Source organism: Arachis hypogaea, chromosome 6, assembly GCF_003086295.3.
Source record: "Arachis hypogaea cultivar Tifrunner chromosome 6, arahy.Tifrunner.gnm2.J5K5, whole genome shotgun sequence".
Taxonomy (NCBI): Eukaryota; Viridiplantae; Streptophyta; class Magnoliopsida; order Fabales; family Fabaceae; genus Arachis; species Arachis hypogaea.
In genome coordinates this window covers 3,639,299-3,655,006 of record NC_092041.1, presented here as the reverse complement: position 1 = coordinate 3,655,006, position 15,708 = coordinate 3,639,299, and the positions used below count along the sequence as shown (strand labels likewise).

Genomic DNA, 15,708 nt, shown 5'->3' with positions numbered 1-15,708 from the left:
TTTAAATAATTGAATTGATTTCCATCTCACATCTCTCTTGGAGAGGATGATGATCTATCATGATGGTCATTAATTAATTTTCTCATTTTATTTTATTATGTCTTTTCAGCAAGTTTATCATATATGTAAGATATGTTGTGTTACCAAAAGAAATGAACTCAAGTCTCTTATCTTCCTTGTTCAATTCAGTTCTTATTATTCTTGGCCTAGACTATAGATTATACATAGTAACTGTATCAAATATTAACATAGATACAGCGATGCCTCTAGTTAATATGGTTAAACGAATCAAGACGAAATACAAGCTAGATTCTTACATTTACATACTGCATAAATTACTGTTAGTAAAAAAGATTTCAATTTTTAGAATTTAACAAATTAGATTTAGTATACTTTTGTAGAAACATTGTGTAGTAACTTTAATAGTACTGGTGAGTTTTTGTCGGTTACTTTACTTGATTCAGTTTCTGAATTCTAAGATGTTTGAATAGTAGCCAGGAATTTCAATGGCAGAGTGCTCACCACGTTCAGGAGGGCCTCAAGGCTCATGAGTTATGAGTACTGTGATTCTAACGGATTAAATGCATTAAATAAATCAAATCTGCCTAATGCCTATAATTCACAGAACTCAGGAATTTTAGGAACCAATTAAAAAGCTAGCTAAGTCAGTTGAGTCTATAGTAGACACTTTAGATCGTGTTTGCTTTTTGGGACTGCGGGTGAAAAGTTAGGATTAAGTATCGTATTCGATGAATAGAGATTGAAATTAAAATTTTAATTTTAAACATAAATTTTAGCTTTTTTAGTATATTTAAAAAGTGAAGATACATAAATTAAAATATTTAAATATAAAAACTAAAATTTTAATAATATTTTTTTTAATTATTCTTATTAAATTTTTAAAATTTTAAATTTATCCTTTAAATTTAAACAAAATATGATACTAAAACATAACTCAATCTTATATTTTTTATATTAATTACATTATAAAAATTTAATTTAATTTTTATTTTTCGATATTAATCTCTCTTTTTTGCTCTTAGAGGATGAAGACATATCCTGCGTTAGTACCACATGTCCTCATCTTATTACAACGCATCACCTTTAATTAAACAAGATTAATGGTATGTTACTATACAAGTGCTGTTTAATGATAAACATCTAATTAAAGTTAACACTAGTTAAACTAACTTGAGTTAGTCGTATGATTAATTTATTCGTCTACTTAAATAAGTATTAAGAGTTTGAATCTCATTTTATGTATGCAGTAATTTATTGACTAACGATAAACCTTTAAATAAAATTCAAATTCATAACAAATTAATTTTTAATTTATTAAACTAAAAAATACTGTAGACAACAAAAAAAATTAACAAAAAAAATTAACACTAGTTGTAGTTGATGTGTGATACTTTACTATTACCTTCAAGAATCAAGATAGGTATAATATAATAATTATGGTGCAAACCTTGTTTTATTAGTTAATTATATAGTATTAAATAATCAATTATATTACGTAGATATTAAAATTAATTATTAATATAAAATATATTTTAAATATAAATATATATTAAAAATAAATTAAATTATATATATATTTATACATAAATATATTAATAATTAATTTTAGTGTAAGAATAACATTTTTTGTTAAATAATTAAAATGCTAAGCTGGTGTATGTGTCCCACCTGAGGAAAGAGATGCGCACCAACAAAACAACATAAAAAAAAAAGTGATATAAAACCGGCCATCATATCTAATTTCTATTAGCTTTTGTGACTCATCAAATGCCATAAAACGACAAACCAAAACGTGATGACTCTTTTTAATCTTATTATTGTTTGCTGATAACTTCAATGGCAGTTGGATTAATTAAACTGACCAAGACGCATAATTCATAATGCGATTTTAGTGTGAACCACTTGAGATATTCTCAACTTGTTTGTGTTTACTTCAACAATGAGGACAGTTGAAAAGATAATCTTTGTTTAATATAGAAATAAATAGAAGTGGCTGTTACACTGAAACTGAAAGATATATAAATAGAGTGAATTACTATTTTAGTATTTGAAAGATTTAGGTGCTGACTAAAAAAAATTTTAAAAGATATAATTGATAAAATAATTTTTGAATATTTTAAAAATAAGATAAAATAATCAATAAATACTTTTTTATAAGTGATAAAAAACTTTTTTATTTATCAAATAACTTATCTATTTGAACCAAATTTTTGTGGTAATATTTAAATGAATATTTAAAAAATTCACAAAAAATTCGAAAAATAATTTAATCTCTACTTTTTTTATTTTTTAAAATAATATGATCATTCACAAAATATTTTTTTAAGAAATTTACTTAACATAAAATTATCAAAATTTTAGAATAAAAAGATATTTTTTTAGTAATACTTACAAAAAATTAGATCAAAATCTAATTTCTAAAATCTTGTTTTAGAATATATATATTTAATATTTAGTTCATTTTGTCTCGTTTTTAAATTTTTCGAAAGCTTATTTATTGAGTTTACAGTTTACTCAATATAATGACGATGAATCTGTTTGGTTTCTTTGTGCTAGTTCCACTTATTCTCCATTGTAATTCAACTCTCATAGATAGATTGTGAATGTCAGATTGACGTGGGACATTGCCACAAAGATGGAGCAGAAAAAATCATATAGCCAAAAGAAACAAATTGACCCTCTTTTTTAGAGAAAAAGGCATAGATAGATTGGTGAAAAGAACAAACAATGAACCTTAATATTTTTGCTTCAGACAAGCATTGATCCTGTAAATAATTGTAGATCTCTTCCATTCTTTTATTAACTTTTAGATTAGATATATGATATGATATAGAAAAGGGATATGAGTTGTAGCCAACTAGCATTACTCATTACTTGCCTTGTTAAGGCTTAACCAGCTCCAATTATCTTATAATTAATTATTATTTATTATTCAAAACCATCATTATTGGATAACACCGTGGCAACTTTCTTGAACTGAGCTGATTTCCTTACACGCATATGAAAATTGAAAAGTGTTCATACATAAGATGCAAAAGAAAAAAATGGGACTGTGAATTATATCAACATAACTCGCCTTAACCAATCCTATTTCAAGATCATATGAACAGAACAATCTCGCATTAAATGAATGTTAACCAAGCATAGCAGTTCTCAAGTCTCAATGCCATGCAATTTTCAATATATCGACACCTACCAAAGAATAATACTTCCTCCGATTCAAAATATTTGTCGTTTTAACTTTTTTGATATATTAAAAAATCAATGTACTTAGATGCTAAATAAGTCAAAATACATTAATTTTTTAATGTATCAGAAAAATCAAAAGCAAAAGTGATTTTGAAACGGACGGTAGAATATATAAAATATAAAATAATACTACTACAACAGGACCTGAGCCAATACAACTGCTAGGTGACAAAATTTTTCTACATTACATTTGCCACTAACACCACTATGATGATACAAATATTTGCTGAATAAATGAAGCAAATTAATATCTACCACAGTCTACACCAATTCCTATGGTCAAATCAGCATAAGAAACAGAAAGTCCTGTTTCTAGCAATATCCCACTCTTCAAGGCCTTTCAGAAATGAACGGATGGCAAGATGTTCAGAAGCATATGTCATGAAAGATGCCAATATTATGCCCCCAACAACCATCAATCCTAACCTGTTAAAAGTATATAAGCATTACTTTAGTTTCATTAAAAAAAAAAAAAAAAGAATTGAGGGCAATGCACATTTTCAACTTAAAAACTACTTAGAACTTAAAAGTAGCTGCTACTGCTATGCAATGAACCAACAAACTACAAATTACAGGAGAAGGCAACTACTAAGGGCTTGTTTGCTACTAACGTAGAAGGGATTCTATGGCATCTCTGAAAAGAGATGATATTGGTTGACAAACCACAACTCAAGCTGAATCTGATAAGAGTAACTTCAGAATCACCAAGACGAAATTGACATTGAAAAAAATTTTAAGTGTCTTAACTAGATCTATTATGATGGCTTACACTAGGCATGCTTCTATTAGAGCTCTCCTTCTAAATAAGTTTAGTTCCAAGTTACCTAACAAACAGGGCAGTTATTCCAAAAACGAAAGGCAAGGATGGAGCCGCAATTGCCAGAAAGGCCATCCCTAAACCATAGAACCACGTAGTAGCATCACAAGATGAGGCTTGTCGTTGATGACCTGTAAATACCCCAAAAAGATAAAAAGATGTCAATTTTTTTTATATGGAATACAAATGTTGAGATCAAAACTCAAAGAAAGATAATACAATAAATAAGCTTTGGTCATGAGGTCATACGTTTTCCTGAATCGTAATCAGAAGACCCAGGTTGCGACAAGGACGACACTGCTTTTGATGCCACAATCTTTCCCCACTGATAAATCAAATGGAGATAACCTCCAAATAATATAAAGAAAATTGTGAATGTCCATTCATACATCAAAAGTAAACCAGTCCATGGCATCACTTGCCGAGGAATAATCGCAAGAGCTATTCCTAGAGACACCACTGCAGCCATAAAACAGACACAGATGGAAATGCCTCCCAAATAGACAGGAACCTTGAACTGAGAACCATTTAAGAGCTGTTCAACACCACAGAAAAGGAATTTATTGAGTCAATTGTCAAATATACATAAATAATAAGTCTAAGCATTTTGAATAACAAGATATAGACATTAAGACATAGACACAAGGCACAAATCACGGTGACTTGTGCAGTATTTGGCATGTGAGAGCCTCGGATGAGAAAGATCCAAATTCCCATTCAGAAAACAGAGGACGTAAAAGGCTGACCTGATGGGACGAACTGATTGTTGATGTCGAAATACTAGTATATGTAAGTGGTCCAGTTGATCTAATCTTGTAATAATAGCGTCTGAAATGATCACATAGCGAGCTTCTACAAAATGAAGACCCTTGATTCTGCAGGAAATACAATATTCCAATACTTACTTTAAAGCCCATTTGCTCAATGCTTGAGATATAAAGAAAAATATTAGTCCATGATTGCTGACCTTTAGAAATGAATGGTAGAAGCAGATGAGAAGAGCACAGAATGGTAGCAGAAAAAGAAACTTCACAAGAAAACTCTCTTTAGGATTTTGGCCCCCTCCCGTGCCAGGAAGGGATTCTGCAAGTTGTACTCTTATATCCTGCATAACCATAAAAGAAAAAGTCAGCATACTTTTATCACAAACTTCAAACCAAGCAGCATGGTACACAGAAAAAATGGGGAAGACAACGATTTTTCAAATATCATTAAAAGCGCAAAAGAGGATAGTAAGTTGCAGAAATACCTGCCAGACATCAACAGGTTTCAGAAGCCATGATGTCCACCAGTCCCAGGGCTTAAGAGGGCCAAGTGTGTAGTGAATCACACGGAGTTCATTCTCATCAACCATCCACTGAAAAAATATCATATTGATTAAGTTATTGAACTAAAAATTGAAAAGCAGCACTAAATAACCTCTTGTGAATATGTCATTATTAATGTAGGTCACCTGAATGGTATATATTATTTGATTATTACAAAACATCTGGGGACAACAGGCCACATATCGTTGATGAAAAAAGAGTAATTAAACATCAGGTATATTGAAGTATAGGACTCTTCTAGACGAAATATAGATTACGGCATTAGGCAGATAAATGAAGCTGGTATGAATAAGGATATCAAGTATCATTAAGTCAAGAGGGAGGAGAAGAAAAAGGGGCATATTTCATGTGCCTTACTGACTCTAATTACTTGAAAGGAATGTAACATCCTCTCATTACCTATATTCTAGTACCTTGTTAGCAAGCATGTAAAGACCAACATCAGCATTATACAGCGTTGAAAGTCGCTCCATTTGAGGAATGGGTCTGGACTTCAATGCCTCTGGGCTCAAATTTGGCTCAAAAACATGTGCATTTGGAAAATCAGAGTAATATGAATTGAGAAATCCTTGATCTCCTGTAAAGGGAGAAAGACAGAAGAAGATAACCGTTATCACGCTATCGAATTTGAACCGACTTCTCATATAGGTGTTTCCAACAGCGATACTAAAGGAACAAGTAATCATAGAATTTCAAATTGGTGTCTAAAATTTGTTTTACCTCCCGTGTATGACGCAAGAGTCTTCACTTTGCTCATCATGTCATTAAAAAGGGTTTCAGATGGCTCCACCACCATGACTCCCGAATTCAACCTCTCAGAATGCTTCAGATTAGCACAGAATTTTTGACATTTGAATAGATCATCAATATTTTTTACCACAATAGTGTCCGCGTCAAGATAAACAACTGCACATTCAAATTCATTACAAAAACAACAAATAAGCCATGCTCCGTATCCCACAATAAGAGAGGAAGCACAAATCCTTTAACATAAATTGCCTGCTCCAATTTGACTTAACTCAAAAGAAGCTAACAACATATTATTAAAAAAGGAAATGTTTCAAGATAATTAAACTTCATAGTAAAATGCTAAATGGAAATTAACCCTAAATAGAAACTTTACAAGTTTCCTCCTTATTGTTGTAACCAGATAACACTAAACAATAACACAAAGCCCCCAAGAAAATGTTACCTTTTTTGTAGTTAGTCATGTTAAATATTTTGAGCTTTGTGTAGACGCCCCAAAATCTCTTTGGACGCACTCGATTAGGATTTGCCAGTAAACTAATCATCTCAACTATCCATCCATCAGCCTGCAGAGAAAAAAAAAATAATAATCAAAATAAAATTTTGGGATTGATGACCAAAAATTAAGCAATTACGATGTGAAATGATTCACTTACCCTAAGAAGGTTTTTGGCATAATCGGAGACTCCATCGGAGACAAGAACGACCATGTCCTTGGTGGATCCAGTGTTACGTATGGATTTACCGAGAACTCGAACGCCCAACAAGAACTCATCACCGTAGAGAAGAGTGACATATGCCTCATCGGTCCTCACTGAAGCTCCCAATTGAACGAAAACCATCAAAATCACTATCAAACACGACCATGATGATGCCCTATGTGCTTTCATCATACCTCAAATCCCCGATGCTACTAGCGCTTCGAACTTGATGACAGTGAAATAAGTATAGGGGGAAAAGAAAAAAGGGAAAAAATGTTGAAACTTGAAATGAAAGGGGTTTGATTTGAGGAATATGTAGGTTATGTTCTTCTCATCTATGACCTTCTTTCTTTCTTCCTTCCTTCTGGGTGGTCTTCTCTGGCTGCGGCCTGCGGGCTTGCGATTTTTCTGATCCTCTGTGATCGGTTCCACGGGAATAAGCTGCACCGCGTTTCATTCTCTCTTTGACTTTGTTGATTTTCTTTTAAATGATATATTGAGCTCGGTCTAACGGAGTAACGGTTAGCGGTTTGTTATTGATTGGTGGATGTACAAAATAAAATTTAAATTTTTAATATTTATATAAATAGATTAGTAAATTAATTATTAAATTAATCTAATTTATTTTTTAAATTATATTTTTTTTTATGTTTTTTTAAAGTTAAATTCTATTCCATTAAAAGAATGGCGAATTCTATAGTGCCTATAAGTTTTTGTTTAAATGTTGCTTAACTTATTTTTTGTAGTAAATTTTAATTTTTTAAAAATTATTTATTTTATATCTTTTAAATAAAATAATAACTTTTAATCTTTTTTAGTAAATAGGCACTACATTATAGACACCGTAACATTCATCTAAAAGAATAGAATACAAAAACGAGGTTCATTTAAAACATCAATATACACAGGTAGTAGTGGAATTTTTCAATAAGTGTAAGAAAATAATCTAAATAGAGAATTAAAATAAACAGAAATTTTTTTCATATGGACTGTGTATTAATATTTTGGCTGAATATTTAGGAAGGAGGGATTTTGCTAGTTTGTGATGTCACAGTTGACATATAGGGAGCGTGATACCGGCGGTCCGTCAGAGGCGTGTGAGTTCTCCAGCAACACGCTGTGGGCGTGGTGAGGCGGGCGTATGCAGTTCCCTGACAATACGTAGTGGACGTGTTGCTTACAAATCAAGCAGATTTTGTAGAGGTTTTGCGCCTTCTCAATGTGCTGCAGCAACAGCAACACGGCGTGAGCATGTTGGAGGCTGTCTGCATGCAGGACAGCTCCTCCACCCCCGTAAGCAAATTAGTTTCGAATAAATTGTTTTTCTTAAAAACTCTTATTTTCGTTAAGCAAATTGATTTATCTAGTACTTTTAATAAAATTTTTAATATGTATGTTTAAAAAATAAAATTTTAATAAATTTTATTATAAGATAATTTAATTCTTAAAAAATATCATTAAAGAACAAATTAGTATTTTCTGCATACAAATCCATCATAAAATGATTCCTTATTTTTTCTTTTTTTTCTTTTTTTTCTCACCTATTGGGTCATTACTATTCTAATGATTCCTTTGACACCTACAATTGCTCACCTTTCTGGGCCTCAATTCACATCATATCTATTTTGCATTACAAACATTAAAACCCAACAAGCCCGTAAAGAAAATGGCCCAATGACCCACCTACCTTAACAAACTTCATTAGCCATTATCCCTAATAAAGGTGAGTGAGATACAGAAACGGAATACGTTCGATCACTCTCCATGCATCGTGTTTTATAGATGACACATCTGGACAACATAGCATGCTGACAAAGGAGGTCAGCACCATAGAAATTTCATCAAGTTATTGTCTATGCTTCAAGTTCAACAGATGGTAACCTGAGAGTTCAATTGGGTCCCTAATAATATATCGTAAGTTCTGCATGACACTGCTGAAACAAGCTTAGATTAGCTTATCAGCCAAAAAATCTTATTTATATTATCTTACACAAAATTGGTAGGTTTTCTATGGTACAATAAAATCAGTACTTAATGTGTGATTAACATTTTCTCATTTGAGCAAGCCCAAGAAAGGGGCATAAATATTCTGATAATTTGCTCTCTTCCTAACAGATACAAACAAATGTGGATGTGCAACATCACATCTAAAGATTTTTCCGTCCTAATTGCCAAGTTAACTGATCAGCAGCCGCCATAGCACGAGATGCCGGACCAATGGACCCTTCATACCTGTATACGTAGACATAAACTGTTAGAGAGTGCATCGGTAAAAATCCATGATAAAGGAGCTGAAATAATATGGCTTACAAAGCAACTAAGATATATGCTGCCGTTTGAATAACAATTGCACCTTCACCAGCAGGCTTTGATGTGTTTATGCACCTTCCACTAAACCAATTCTCGTGAATTGAGGTCACCAAGTCTGCCATCCAAATTTCAATGCACCATTGAAAAAGTCATGAGTCCAATGACATGAATTATTATACCATCAAATGCAAATTAACTTATAACATGCATCACCCTGCCCATCTACAATCCAGAACAAAAAATTTCAAACTTTGTGCTAAATAGCTGCAGCTGAAACCTTAATCTAGCTCAATTACTCATCAAGAATTCTGTGAAGCTACCAGTTGCTTGTAGAATTAGGGTTAGCTGATGAAGTTGGGAGTTTGAACTTGTACTAGACATATGTTCCTTGTAGTTTGTAAGTTCAGTACAAATGTTTACAATCCACCATATATCCGATAATCACAGGGATATGAACTAGCAGCTAATATCAGCTAGCCGTATTCGCTCGCACATACACACTAGCAGTGTCCTGTGATCATTCTAAATTAAATGTTAATTTCATAAGCTAAATCTCTTATTCACAGACTGCACACATAGTTGAACAAGCATCATATATGATCCACTAGTTCAGCTATCCAAGAACCCTAAATTCTTGATTCTTAAGAGCATAAGGCATACAAAAATTGCAGCTTACACTCATTGGAGGCAATAATGAAGGTTTCTGATTGGAGTTGATTGCGCTTGATGAAGTCTAGAAAGTGAGTCAATTCCATGGGATTGGCTTTGATTCCTTCCTGTTCAGCACTGCCAGCATCCAATGAACCCAAACATGGATCAAAATAATGTAAAAAAGGAAAAATCATATGAAGAATAGAGGATAATGGTGGTGCTTACATGGTAGACAACAAGCGAGAGGGTCCAGTTGGGTCATAATTAATCAACAAAGCAGCTTTCAAAGGGTGACCTAAACGACACAATAGTTTAAAACTCAAACATAAAGAGTGCTATTAAGAGGTTAATTAAGAGGGAAGACATTGCTCACCAGAATGACCAACGTTAGAGGAAGCCCACTTATCCCACGTTTTATGCACAAAACTCCAATCCATAAACCCTAAACCCTAACTAAACAAAATTGAAGGAAATAAACCATAGTTTTCAGAATCGAACTAGTAATCAAACCAGTTGGACTACTGGGTTACTGGGTAACCGGTTGACCCGGTCTCACTTAAATAATCAATTGTCCAGATATTAATCAAGAAAAAGAAAACACCCTGAAAATGAACGTTACAATGCAAAAGCTGAAATTATATTTTTTGTTTTTCAATGAAATATATTCCATTGGAAAATAAACTAATACAGCAGCATTCCAATATTCTTTTTGTGAACATGAACAATCCTCTAGAAAAACCTAAGTGTGTGGCTGTGACTTGTGATTATGTTTTGATGTGCCACAGTATATCTTCTACAGTGACTCCTTTTCTTTTTTGCACTTTTTAGCATCTTTGATCTAAACGTGCAATGGAAAACAAAAGGGCCAAAGAACAGAACATAGAAGACCCTTCCTGAATGAAGAAAAAGACAAATATAACAAAAAAAACCTTCAACTCAAACCAAAATTCCACGTTGAAATCTTTTTTTCCGATACTTCAACCCACCCACAAAGAAGCCCATAGAAGGGGTGGGCATTGCAGTAAAAAATCAACAAATCCAGGCAGAAACACACCCGGTCACAAGCACAGCAATAAGATACAAACAGAAAACAGTCCTCAAAACAAACAACAAACTAAAACTAACAGATAAGCCACATAGGAAAGACTAAAGGCTACAGATTAAGGTAAACCGAAACACCCTCATGCACTCCCAGATTCTAGCTTTCTATTGATCCAATTCCTTTGCCAAAGATCCTTCAAAGTTAATACTTCACCGTACAAGTCCTCTAATTGTTAACCTTCCCATTTTCTCTCTTTTTAAAACAAACTCTTATTTATTACCACTGACCTCGAAATCAAACTATTGCAAAGTGATTAATCCACTGAGGAAATTAAAGAGTGCTACACAACACCAGAAGAAAGACCCTTTATCATTTGATTATCAAGCTAGGAGATAAATTTTATAGTGTATGTCTTCTGCTCTATTATCTATCTCAGATTCTCCAACTTTAATATACAAGCCTAAAGAAAGGAAAAGAACATAAATCAATTAGTCTTACATACAAATATAACTCATCTAAACCTATTACAAATTAAATCAATCAGTTTTACATATAAATACATTAATATACTAAAACAGCAAAAATCAGTATAAAAAATTAATAAGAATAACTAAAAAAGGGACTCACCTACACTACACTGCAGAAGCAGAAAGTCAGAAACAAATTCAGGGACGGTTTTCCAACTTGGGGCTGTTGCAGAGCAGGCCACCGGCGAGAGAGATCAGAGCTTCGAAGAGGAGCCAACACGATGACAACGGAGGAAGCAGAGGCAGAGACAGGCGAGGCACGGCGGAGCCAAGGCGGCCGGGACGACACAGACAGAGAAGGCAGAGGCCAGCAGACACCGGCGGCGCGGGGACGAGGTAGAGGAACCGGTGAGGGGAGTGACGAGTGATGACCTCCGTCGTTGACTGCCGTTTTGTTCGGAGGTGACCGTGCGAAACTGCGGTGAGTGAATCTGTAACTCACTGACTCTTGGGAGAGAGTGACCTGTGACTGATTGGGGCCTTGGGGTGCCGTTGGGAAATTAGGGTTTTGTATTTATTTTTTTAAACCAAAACAGCATCGAATTGAAAGAGGATTTTAAAAAGGAAAAAAAAAAAATTGACCCGGTTCGTTTTCAAAACTGGATGGGTCACCGATTTTTATAAAACCGGCATAGGTCAACCCGATTCTCATAGGTTTTGATGTAACGTTTGGTACTAATAACAAGTATAATCACCCGTGACATGCACGTGAGAAGATTGAAATTATAATTTTAAATTATTTTTTTGAAATAAATTTAAATTATAATAATTTGATTAATAAAAAAGTAATATATTATGCATTGTTTTTTTTTTAATTCGATATTAATTGGATTAATTCTAAAATAGTTATTAATCGGTTTTAATAATGTACTTTTTTCAATAAATCACACATGTATACTGAATGTGATCATAAATAATATAGTAATAATAGTTAAATCCACCAACAAATATATTAGCTATATTATCACACTATTAAACAAATTAAATATAAAGACTATTAATACTTATAAATTTATAAAATCGTACTTTCTTTGATTCGTGCGAGAGTTTACTTGTCAAATAAATTTAAAATATAAACAAAAAATATTTATAAGATGGACCTAGCATCACTTGAAAGAATCATGGAAAATAATCAACTTATCTTGTCATCCATGAGAACCATTTCTACATAAGTCGTCTTGTTCTTGTCAAATTTGTATGGGACTTTCCATAACCTTATAATTCTTGCCTTTATTTTTCAAACTTTTTCATTACATAATCTACCGTACCATAGGTAACAATATTGATAGAATCGTAATTAGTAGCCCTTAGGTATGAAAAATAATAAACAGAAGAAAATTTATGTCCGAGGTACGAATTTTTTAAATGATAAATTAAATAATTGTAACAATTCACTGTTACTCATTCTCTCTGTATATATATATACACTAATTATATATATACACTAATTATACACGGTAATAATTAGCAAATATCTTCAATGGAGATACTTACTACAGTTAGGTGAAATTTATTTCATTATATTTTATTAACCTTTATGATTAATTCAATAGAGATACTTACTCAATATATATGTTATCTACATTAATTATATGCCAATATTTTTAGAAAAGAGCTAAAAGAGGAGATATATAAATATATATAATATCATTGCTATATAGGAAGTAGGGCTGTCAAACGGGCTAGTCCGGTCCATTTAGGCCCAACCCATTAAGCCAGTGGGTTAAATGGGCTGGCCCGTTTAAGCCCACTTTATTCGCAGGCCAGAATTTTAATTTCTAACCCGGACCGTTTATGGTCAGTCCAATGGGTTAAACGGGCCAGCCCGTTTATCATTTAATTTTATTTTTTGAAAAATATTTTGACAAAAAATACCACTTTTAGGTCAAAAATCTTTAAAAATAATATTTTTTTAGCTGATAGGTCTGATTTTCAGGTCGAATCAAGAGAAATATCAACTAAAAGTACTGATTTTTTTGAAAAAAATGTAAAAAAAAAAATAAACGGGCCACCCATTTAGCACACAGGCTAGCCCGAAATTTAAACGGGTTTAATTTTACCTCTAATATAATTAAAATTGTTGAATATTGATTATAATTAATTAATTTATATAAATTATAATAAATTGTGAGATTTGAATGGCTAATCAAATTAATTAATTGATATAATTAATTAATTATAATTGATTTGCTTTGACAAATTAAATGAAATAGATTTGGAAACACCTCAAGAGCATGCCACATCAGTTCCATTATTAAATACAAAAATTCTATTTTTATATAATAGAATAGAATAGAATAGAATAGATAGATAATAAAGATATTTTCTTAAATTAGTGTAATTATACATTATTCATTAAATATTTATTATAATATTATAATATAATTATAATAAAAATATTTTTATAAAATAAATTTATTTAGAGAAATATAAATTGGTTATCAATGGCGGGTGCCATTATCATATAATTATCATATTATATTATTATTATCATTATTATTATCAATATAATTAAAATGATCAAAAATATTTTCGATTGATAATTGATAAGTAGTTTAATAATGTATTAAATATTGATTTCATATAACTATAATAAAGATATTTTCTTAAATTAGTATAATTATGTATTATTGCTTACATGCTAATTATAGTATAATTATAATAAAGATATTTTTATAAAATAAACTTAGAAGAGAAAATAGTGTATTAATTTTGGCGGGAAAATAGATTCACGAGGAATCGACACCTCACTTTTATTAGTTAGAAGAAAACACAATTTTAGTATATTAAGTATATATATATATATATATATATATATATATATATATATATATAATTACAAACGGTATGAATTTTTAATGCAGATACTAATTGCTACTAATAGAAAAAAATTATATAAATAGAAATTATTCAATCAATTTCGTATGACAAAACAATGGTTAACAAAAGGTATGGAATCTTTTTTTGACATACGTATTATGCCATACGTATAAATTATACGGGATATTTTATAACTTCATATATATATGTATAACAAAGCAGTTTAATATTATATTTTATCTATATTAATTATATGTCAAAATTCTGAAAAAAGAGATAAAAGTGGAGATATATAAATATGTATAATATTATTGTTATATATGAAGCAGTTTTATATTACTATAATTATAGAGACTTATTATAATTATATCAAATTTAATTATGACTGTAAATAAATAAAATAGGAAACAATCAATACTAATTTTTTTCTTTTTATAGTCAAAATTTACTGTAAATATTAAAAATAAAATCACTAATGATTAAAAATTTGAGTAGAAAATAAAACTCCATAAGCTAAATTCAATTTGTTAACTAATTAATTTGATGTACATATATTATTATTATTATTATTATTATTATTATTATTATATATTGACTAAAACTGTGAATACATACTAATAAAATTATTACATACGAATGAGAATTAGAATTTTACCAATTATATAAATTCAAAATTATTATTATTATTATTGAATAATGATGATAATTCATGTGATAATGAATATTACCTATAAAATATCTAAAATTAAATAATATTCAACAGTAATTATGTAACAATTATAATTCAAAAATTACTGTATATGAAGTCACGTGAATGATTATTATAATTGATATAATAATTGCTATAATTGCTACATATTCTCAATCTTATAGGTTGTATCAATTTAACTATATCAATTATATTCAAATTAGTAGTCAATTATTTTTATGAAAATTCTTGCTATAATCAGGTTATACTTATGAGATTATCTTGTATTAATCGTTATAATTAATTTAATAAAGATATTTATTAAGTATATATGTTATCAATATTAATTATATGCCGATATATATTTGTAAGAATGAGTTTAAAAAAGTGATATATAAATATATAATATTATTGTTATATAAAAGTTAGATTTAAATAATATATTAAATATTGATTTGATATAATTATAATAAAAATATTTTTCTAAAATAATATAATCATACATTATTCATGAGCTAATTATAATGCAATTAAATATATAATAATATTCTATATTATTTATTTACCGTCATGATTTGATTTGATTGTTTTCTAATTTATTTACTTACATAAATAATTAAAATATATAACATAACTATCGTAATTATTATAATTTTATGATATAATTATAATTAACATATTTTATCATAATTAAATATTGATTTGATATAATTATAATGAAAATTTTTTTCTAAAATAATATAATCATATATTATTTATGAGATAATTATAATGCAATTAAAGATATTATTATATCATAATGTCTAC

General features: G+C 30.2%; 2 protein-coding genes across 7 annotated transcripts; both read right to left on the bottom strand.

Moving 5' to 3' along the window:
- Positions 1-3,078: 3,078 nt before the first annotated feature.
- On the bottom strand, positions 3,079-7,367 carry LOC112695404 (inositol phosphorylceramide glucuronosyltransferase 1). Its single transcript, XM_025747742.3, has 10 exons — positions 6,819-7,367; positions 6,608-6,728; positions 6,136-6,321; positions 5,829-5,992; positions 5,337-5,444; positions 5,055-5,192; positions 4,834-4,962; positions 4,337-4,622; positions 4,095-4,218; positions 3,079-3,696 (listed from the first exon to the last, which is right to left on the bottom strand). Exons 1-10 carry the CDS (start codon positions 7,053-7,055, stop codon positions 3,555-3,557), a joined length of 1,635 nt encoding a protein of 544 aa, XP_025603527.1. The 5' UTR covers positions 7,056-7,367; the 3' UTR covers positions 3,079-3,554.
- Positions 7,368-8,813: 1,446 nt separating this feature from the next.
- LOC112695403 (uncharacterized) lies at positions 8,814-11,930 on the bottom strand. 6 transcript variants are annotated; one of them, XM_025747740.2, is made up of 7 exons: positions 11,494-11,922; positions 11,154-11,326; positions 10,198-10,277; positions 10,050-10,119; positions 9,850-9,959; positions 9,174-9,288; positions 8,814-9,095 (listed from the first exon to the last, which is right to left on the bottom strand). In XM_025747740.2, the coding sequence occupies exons 3-7, from the start codon at positions 10,259-10,261 to the stop codon at positions 9,011-9,013; spliced, it is 444 nt and encodes a 147-aa protein (XP_025603525.1). In that variant the 5' UTR covers positions 10,262-10,277; positions 11,154-11,326; positions 11,494-11,922; the 3' UTR covers positions 8,814-9,010. The 6 variants fall into 6 exon arrangements, with proteins under 6 accessions (XP_025603525.1, XP_072053997.1, XP_025603524.1 ...); XM_072197896.1 differs by having other exon boundaries at positions 9,217-9,288; XM_025747739.2 differs by lacking the exon at positions 11,154-11,326 and having other exon boundaries at positions 11,494-11,930.
- Positions 11,931-15,708: the final 3,778 nt, after the last annotated feature.

What these genes read in the sequence shown, in the direction of transcription:
- LOC112695403 (XM_025747739.2), bottom strand. Translation starts at nt 10,261, where the DNA reads ATGGATTGGAGTTTTGTGCATAAAACGTGGGATAAGTGGGCTTCCTCT. An exon ending in CTCTAACGTTGGTCATTCTG is followed by an intron (nt 10,120 to 10,197) that starts GTGAGCAATGTC and finishes TGTGTCGTTTAG; the next exon opens with GTCACCCTTTGAAAGCTGCT. An exon ending in CATTATTGCCTCCAATGAGT is followed by an intron (nt 9,289 to 9,849) that starts GTAAGCTGCAAT and finishes TTTGGATGGCAG; the next exon opens with ACTTGGTGACCTCAATTCAC.
- LOC112695404 (XM_025747742.3), bottom strand. Translation starts at nt 7,055, where the DNA reads ATGATGAAAGCACATAGGGCATCATCATGGTCGTGTTTGATAGTGATT. An exon ending in TCTTGCGTCATACACGGGAG is followed by an intron (nt 5,993 to 6,135) that starts GTAAAACAAATT and finishes CTCCCTTTACAG; the next exon opens with GAGATCAAGGATTTCTCAAT. An exon ending in AACCTGTTGATGTCTGGCAG is followed by an intron (nt 5,193 to 5,336) that starts GTATTTCTGCAA and finishes ATGGTTATGCAG; the next exon opens with GATATAAGAGTACAACTTGC.